Source organism: Mobula hypostoma, chromosome 5 (genome assembly GCF_963921235.1).
Source record: "Mobula hypostoma chromosome 5, sMobHyp1.1, whole genome shotgun sequence".
Taxonomy (NCBI): domain Eukaryota; kingdom Metazoa; phylum Chordata; class Chondrichthyes; order Myliobatiformes; family Myliobatidae; genus Mobula; species Mobula hypostoma.
This window is the reverse complement of record NC_086101.1, coordinates 126,341,627-126,350,299: the sequence shown is the minus strand read 5'-3', so window position 1 is coordinate 126,350,299 and position 8,673 is coordinate 126,341,627. Positions and strand designations below refer to the sequence as shown.

Genomic DNA, 8,673 nt, shown 5'->3' with positions numbered 1-8,673 from the left:
AGGTACAGGAGCATCAGGACAAGGACTGCCAGACTGGGTAACAGCTGTTTCCCTCAGGCTGTGAGTCTAATGAGTACTCTGCCACAACCAAGGTATCGTCACTATGGGCAATGAGCTGTTCATTGTTTACTGTGCTGTTAATTGTTTACCTGTGCTATGCACTACATGCACTTTGAATTATATTTCATTAACTTAACTGTGGTAATATTTTATGTCATGTACTGTGTGATATACGTTTTGTGGGTGCACCTTGGTCCAGAGGAATGTCGTTTAGTCTAGTTGTACTGTATATATGTACAGTCAGATGGTCATTAATTTGAACTTGAACTAGGTGGACTCTAACTGTTTAATCCTCATCAGGATATTTTAATGAACTCTTAACATAATGTATAAAAAGAAATAGAAGGAGCCTAATCAATAACACCATGAATGTGGAAGCAAACTGATAATGAAAGATGGCTCATGTCAGAGAATACTTGGAACTAAAATCACTGAGTAATGAAAAATGACAGAATATGCATGACTACTAAATCCCACAGCATTAGCAACATTTGTCTTCATGCCTCATTAAGGACATAATCCATTGGCTTTAAACTTTTATGGCAAAATAGTACTTTGCTTTCAACTTGAGTCAATCAAGTGAGTAGCCTTGCAAATGCACTCAGTAGCTCTTCAATTGCCAGAAGCTCTTGTGAGGATGCTGGATGCAAGTTTCTCAATTTTTCATCTGAAATTATCATCACGCTGGTGATCACCAGTTACCAGCTGAACAACATGCCACAAGAATTCTATACTATGCATTTGAAATTCCAGCAATAGCTCAACTGGTAATGATTATGCTGTGCTTTTCAGAATTAATTCATGGCTGATTTTGAAGTAGTGCTGTATTATCATAAGTGTTGACTTCCTGATGTTAACACAGTTCTCATCTTCTTGTCAAAGTTATCGCTTGGCACTAGTTCAATGAAGGGATGCACTGGGAAGGATACTGAATGGTGTGGAGAAACAAAGGGATCTTGGACTGTCCATTCACAGACGTTGAAATGTAATGCAAAATGTCAATAAGCTAGTTAAAGAAAAAATATGCAGATGCTTTCTTCAGTTAACTAAGGTAGAGAATTTCAGGACAGGGAGATTGTACTAAAACAGTGAAAAAGCTCATTAAGTCAATATATCCATTTCTGGTCACCACATTAGAGTAAAGCAATGATTGAACTCGGGAGGATGCAGAGGATATGACAAGATAAAACAATTCTAGCAATGAGGAAAGACTGGATAAAGGGGGTTTGTTTTCTTTGAAACAAAGGAAACTGAGGAAAGATTGAATTGAGATGCATAGTGAGGGGTCTACATAGAGTAGATAAGAAGGGCCCATTTCACTTTGCAGAAAGGTAAAGACTAAGAAGTATAAATATAAATTCGATAACAAAAGGATTAATGGTAAGTAAGGAAAAATGCTTCCATGCAATGGATGATGGGGTCTCAAACTCATTATATGAAATGTTAGGAGATGCAGAAACCCTCATCTCATTTAAGCAGTACTTGGTTGAATATCTGTAAACTGCAGAGCCACAAAGCCTTTGCTAGAAGGTACGATTAGGCCAGGGACCACTTTGTCAACTGGTGCAGATACAGAGGGTCAACTATACCTGGATTGATCTTATGATTTGAGGCTGAATTCTCTGTGGTGTACTGGCCAATGAGAATTTTGGGAGATGAAGATGACCGAGTATTCCACACCTAGTCAGTTGGAGGGTCTGATGGTACTCTGCTTCTTTCTTAAACAGAGGCCCAACCAGTCCCCCTCCACCAATTCATTGATTCACCCAGCAGAGCTTATCCTCATGCTAAATAACTTCTTCAATTCCATTAATTTCTCTGGATCAAATGTATACTTATGGACACGCACAGGGACCAAACTACTGCTGCCTTTCTGTTTGATATGTGGAAGAGCCTTCATTTTAGCCCTCCTCAGGCCCACTCCCACACTTCTTTATCTGGAGCATTAGTAGCTGCATTTGTGCCTCTTCCTGCACTCATGCTGAAGTTGAACATTTAATCACTCTTGCAGCTGATGTCCACCCTGTGTCACCTCCAAATAGTTCCTCTCTGACTCTTCGCTTCCCTTTGTCAATCTCTCTACCTCCATTTCGGGGGATTTGGAAACTAGCAAATCCATTGCAAACTCGCAAGTTGCCACAGATAGGTTGACTGTATTTCCTCCCACTCTAATTTCCATTAGAACTTCATTGATTCTATTACATCTTTTATTGATCCTATTATGAATTTATTGAGTATGCCCACAAGAAAATATATCTCAGGATTGTATATGGTGATATATATGTATTTTGATAATAAATTTTACTTTGAACTTTTGAATTATTCCCTCAGTTCCTTCAAGGCCTTGAATTTGAGAAGATTTGGTATGTCACCAAAGATGCTGGCAAATTTCTACAGATGTACCATGGAGAGCATTCTAACCAGTTGCATCACCATCTGGTATGGAGGGGCCACTGCACAGGGTTGTAAACTCAGCCAGCTCCATAATGGGCAATAGCATCCCCACCAACAACATCTTCAAAAGGCAATGCCTAAAGAAGACCCTCACCATCGAGGATATGCCTTCATCTCGCTACTGTTACGTACCCTGTAACTGGGTTGCCAAACCAGCAGAAATGGAACGCTTGTTGGAGTCTGTGATTACTAGGAATTAATAAAGTTTTATTAAAGAAATAAGTAATACAGTACACTAATCGCAAGGATATAAATGTAACAGGTTAGCAATGATAATACACACATATACACAGGAATAGGGTAATAGGAATCAACCAAGCTCTATCGCAGTCTAGGGGTAAAATGATCAGTCTTAAGTGAAGCAGAGTTCAGTTCAGTTTAGTGCAGTTCGAAGTAATTGCTGTTGTTGTACCGTTGGAGGGAGAGAGAGAGAGAGAGAGAGAGAGAGAATGAGAGATGCAGTTGGTTTCGGGCAGACCTTTTGATGTCTTCTGATCCTGCTGTGGTCACCGACTGTGACCCCTCCGTTCCGGATACGATTGTTCTTCCGTGGTGAACCCGGCACGCAGGCAAGGGCGGACACACACCCCAGGTTCCCACCGATCGTACCTTTACACCCTGTGAGCCTCTGACTGATTCCTGCGAACCGGTCCTCCAAACTTCCACCAACTTGTGGGGGCAACATTGCTCTTTCCGGGGTCTTGTGGCATGTCGTGCCTTAGCAAACCTGCTCTTTTTATCCCCCTGCTGGGGTATCACCTGTCCATCAAACTTCAAACAGTTCAGATTCAAAGCAAATGGTCAGTCAATATCTGAATTGTGTTTCTTTCTCATTAATCTCTCTCTTCTCTCTTATTAGCATTTTGAATGTTTCTCCATTGTCTTCCGTTATGTCTCTCATTAGCATCATCCGTCCAATAGCTCTGCTTGGCATCACATGACACTACCACCTTCAGGAAGGTGGTACTGAAGCCTGAAGATGCATATTTGACATTTTAGGAACAGGTTTATACATTTTGCCATCAGATTTTGGATCAATCCATGAAGCCATGAACACTACCTCACTACTTTGGTCTTTTTTCCTCTGTTTTATATATACTGCATATATTATTTTTTGTAACTTACAGTAATTTTCATGTATTGCTCTGTACTACTGCAGAGCACAACAAATTTCACTACATATGTCGGTGATAATAAGCCTGATTCTGAATTTGCTCCAATGATGAAATATTCTGTGCAGGTGCTACTGAAATATCTGCCTTCTTCCTTAACTGTGGTTTCCACTCTTCCAGATTGAAAACACTTGACTGCATCTCAAGTATTTACCACATCTAAGCTTTTGCTCTTTTCTCCTGGTCAGAACAAGAGCTGAGTTCCCCTGGTCCTTACCTTCCCTGCCACTGACCTTTGCAATCAATGCATCACACTTCACAATTTCCACCAGCACCTATTAAATTTCTCCACTAGACACATTTTCCCCTCGCCTTTACTTCCTGTAATTGCTCCCCTTCTAATTCCTTGTCGCTTATTTGCTCCCACTTGCTACTCCCTATTACATAGCACTTCCCCATCTAACCGCAGGAGGTGCCACTTCCCTTCCCATTGAGGAGCCCAAACGGTCATCCATTTCCACCTCTTCCCATTTAATGTACTGTACTGAGAAACCAATGTGGATTGAGTGAACTTCAGTTTCCAGTTGCTTCTCATTTTAATTCAATATTCAACTTACTCTGATCTATATGCCTGTTGCCCTCTACACCAATACCCAAGTCATTTCATTTTCTTTCTGGGTATATTGCAAGCTTCTAGATTTAATACTGAATTCTATACATTTAAATCCCTTGCTTTTTCTTCCTGTCAATATCAGAAACATTTCTGCCTGCCTTATGTAAGCCTTTGATAAGGTACCCCATGCAAGGCTTATTGAGAAAGTAAGGAAACATGGGATCCAAGGGGACATTGCTTTGTGGATCCAGAATTCGCTTGTCCACAGAAGACAAAGTGTGGTTGTAGATGGTTCATATTCTGCATGGAGGCCAGTGACCAGTGGTGTGCCTCAGGGATCTGTTCTGGGATCCCTACTCTTCTTGATTTTTATAAATGGCCTGCATGAGGAAGTGGAGGAATGGGTTAGTAAATTTGCTGATGACACAAAGGTTAAGGGTGTTGTGGATAGTGTGGAGGGCTGTCAGAAGTTAAAATGGAAAATCAATAGGAGGCAAAACTGGGCTGAGAAGTGGCAAATGGAGTTCAACCCAGTTAAGTGTGAGGTGGTAGGTCAAATATGATGGGAGAATATAGTACTAATGGTAAGACTCTTGGCAGTGTGGAGGATCAGAGGGATCTTAGGGTCTGAGTCCATAGGACACTCAATGCTGCACAGGTTGACTGTGTGGTTAAGAAGGCATAAGGTGTATTGGCTTTCATCAACTGTGGGATTGAGTTCAAGAGCAGGGAGGTAATGTTACAGCTGTATAGCTGTTCTGCACCCCGCCCCCCCCCGCAGATATTCATCAACCTCTGGTTGGTTCAGTTTATCTACCCTGCCAGATAGTTCGAACCACCTTACTGATGACAATACATTTCACAGAACAAAAAAACTTAATGTGCTGGCGAAAAAGCAAGCAGCTGGACGGGTTCAGTGGCTCCGGCAGGATTTGTTCATTTCCCTCTACAAGTGTAGCATGAACTGCAGAACTTATTATTTATTTATTATTGAGAAACAGCGCGGGATAGTCACTTCCGGCCTTCGAGCCACGTTGCCCAGCAATCCCCGATTTAACCCTAGCCTAATCATGAGAAGGTTTCCAATGCCATGCACATAAAAAAACCTTGTTCTTTACATTCCTCCCCCACCTTCTCTCCTAATATAAACTATCTCTTTTCCCTAGATTTAATGAGGGGTTACAGACCTAAAATAGTGACTGTTTCGCTCGCAATACAGTATATGCTGCCTGACCTGCGGAGTTTTTATCCATCGCTTTCTACTTTTGATTCAAATTTCTAGATCCTGCAACCTTTTTTCATCGTCATGGCATTGAAGATGTGGCATTGTTGGTCCAGAAGCCTGCCCCTCCCAGCAGCTGCAGGGTGGATGGATTGATGACGCGTGGGTAAGAAGTGGATACTCAAAAGTTTATGGGAGTCATTGCAATGTTACAGTGCAGAGATAGGATATGGAATGCTGATGGGTAGAATTGGAAAGAGAGAGAGGGAAAGTCACAGAGGACAGTGTGCCGTCTGCAGCTATTTATAACTACAGAAAGATAATGGTTTATTTTGCCCATTCATCCGACCGGCAGAGAGCCTCTCCTCATAACCTAGACACCCAGTCCAATGGGGGTGATTCTTTCATTCACTCTCCCGTTGTTCACGACTTTCATAGTCGCTCCCTCCTCCCCCTCTCCACAATCTGCCCTCCCCGTTCCGTTCTCGCCGTTCCGCGCTGATCCGGACTCGCCTTCTGCCTTCGTCAGACTGCGTGCGGATCAAAGGAGGCGAGAGCTGCGAGGGGGCTCTCTTCGCCTGTTCGCAATTGCACGCCCCGTATTCCGGCCTCGCCTGGGCACCCCAGAAGGGGATCGACGGGTGAAGACCATGCTGTTAACGTTAACAGTCTCCTTGCTGTTTCTCGTCTGCGAAAGTAAGTACAAACTGGTCTTTCCGTGGTTATCGACCGGGGTGAATTTAATCAAATGTGGGGGAAATCTCATCCCAAAGGCACAGGGGCAGGATCTCATGAGTTGATCTCCAGGAGTATTCGCGGAATTCACACCAATCGCAGTGTGTTATTGATGCAGCGCGTTGCCAACCGGCTCAATGTGCCAGTTGTTTATTTTGGAGGAACCAGGAGGCGCTGAACCCGGGTCCCTCTGCTGTATATTCAGCACTGTTGGCGCACGTTATGGTAAAGCGTTCCCAGGGAACGATCTCTGCAGGGCGGCGCATCATCTCCCATTATACGATTTGTCATCTGAGTGGAACTTTCTAGAAAACTTGAATTTATGAATGGCAGCTAGAGCACTATAATTAGTTCTTAACCGGAAGTATTGACACTGCCTCATGAGCTCCTGCAGAAATTGACACCCTCTACTCCAATTCACACTTACTGTAATTATTTGAAGTTTATCCCGCACTGCTCGCTCTAGCTCCTACCCAAAACCCAGAAACTGGACTGTCAGGATAGGCCAATCCGCTTTGCCCGCTCCTGCCCCACTGAACTCGTGTCCTCTTATCTCGATTCCATTCTATCTCCTTTGGTTCTGTCCCTTCTCACCCACATCCACGGCACTTCTCACGCTCTCGATCTCCTCACTAACTTTCAATTCCCTGGTCCTGATCGCCTCATTTTCACCTTGGATGTTCAGACCCGATACACTTCTATCCCCGGTAAGGAAGGGCTCAAAGCCCCATGCACAAAACGCTGGAGCAACTCAGCAGGAGAGTAGCATCGATGGAATAGACGATAGTCAATGTTTCGGGCAGAGACCTTTCAGCAAGACTGGAGATAAGAAGATGAGGAATAGAGTTAGAAAGTGAGGGGAGCGGAGGGAGAAACACAAGGTGATAGGTGAAACCGGGAGGGGGAGAGGTGAAGTAAAGAGCTGGAAAGTTGATTGGTGAAAGAGTTACAGGTCTGGAGAAGGGAGAATCTAATAGGTGAGGACAGAAGGAAAGTGGGGGGGGGGTGTGAGGGGAAGAAGCACCAGAGGGAGGCAGTGTGCAGATAAGGAGATAACGCGAACGAGGGAAAAGGGGATGGAGAATGGTTAAAGGGGGAGGGGGCATTACTGGAAGTTTGAGAAATCAATGTTCATGCCATCATTGGAGGCTACCTAGATAGAATATAAGGTGTTGTTCCCCCAACCTGTGTGTGGCTTAATTGCGACAGTAGAGGAAGCCATGGATAGTCATATCGGAATAGGAAGTGGAATTAAAATGGGTGTCCACTGGGAGATCCCGCTTTTTCTGGTGGATGGAATGTAGGTGCTTGGTGAAGCAGTCTGACAATCTATGTCAGGTCTCATCAATATACAGGAGGCCACAGCGGGAGCACTGGACACAGTATATGACCCCAACAGACTTACAGGTGAAGTGTCACCTCACCTGGAAGGACTGTTTGGGGCCCTGGATGGTAGTGAGGGAGGAGGTGTAGGGGCAGGTGTAGCACTTGTTCCACTTGCAAGGATAAGTGCCAGGAGGGAGATCAGTGGGCAGTGGGGAGGGATGAATGGACAAGGGAGCAAATCCTGCGGAAAGCAAAAAGTGGTGGGGGGGAGGGAAATATCTGCATGGTGGTGGGATCCCATTGGAGATGGCTGAAATTGCGGAGAATTATGTGCTGGGCGCAGTGAGTACAGGCCCAGAGCCATCAAACACTCCTCATATGATAAGTTGTTAAATCCCAGAAAAATTTTTGTGAACGTACTTTGAATCCTGTCCAATGTCAGTGCATCCTTTCTTTGATAAAGACCCTAAAGCTGCTCATAATACACCAAATAAGCCTCAGCAGTGCCTTAAAATTACATCCTTGCTTTTACATTCTAATCCTCTCAAAATGATTGTTAACATTGCATTTGCCTTCCTCGCCACGGACTCAACCTGCAAATTAACCTTTAGGGAGCCAGCATAAGGACTCCCAAGTCCCTTTGCACCTCAGTTTTTTTTGTATTTTTTAAAATTTAGAAAGCAGTCTCTACTTTTATTTTTCCTACCAAAGTGTATGACCATACACTTCCCAAAATAGCACTCCATCTGCCACTTCTTTGCCCATTCTCCTAATCTGTCTAAGTCCTCTGTTGCCTCTCTGCTTCCTCAACACTACCTGCTCCTCCACCTATCTTTGTGTTGTCTGCAAACTTTGGAAGAAAGATTGAGAATCGTCAGGATTTTACTTGGGTTTTGGTTAGCAATTTAACTAAAAGCAGCTTGTTCTCAGTCAGTAAAACTTATCTGTGTCGTGTTAAAATGAATCCAGACTTTGAGCAAGTGAGCAAAACAAAAAGAAGTGGTTAGAGGAACTCAGAGTGCTAGGCAATATCAATGCAGGGAAATGGACAGTCAAAATTTCAGGTTGCGACCCTTCACCTGGACACTTCATCTTCATTGTTGTCCAGATGAAGAGCTTTGACAACCAAAGTCAACTGTCCTTTTCCCTCC

The 8,673-nt window shown here is 43.7% G+C and overlaps 1 protein-coding gene across 1 annotated transcript in view; it reads left to right on the top strand.

The window, feature by feature from the left end:
* Positions 1-6,013: 6,013 nt before the first annotated feature.
* Positions 6,014-8,673, top strand: part of LOC134346296 (neuronal acetylcholine receptor subunit beta-2-like) — a 49,955-nt gene continuing 47,295 nt past the window's right edge. Inside the window, exon 1 of the mRNA XM_063047645.1 lies at positions 6,014-6,157. Coding sequence (XP_062903715.1) covers positions 6,112-6,157 — 46 coding nt within the window. The 5' untranslated portion in view covers positions 6,014-6,111. The remainder of the gene's footprint in view (positions 6,158-8,673) is intronic.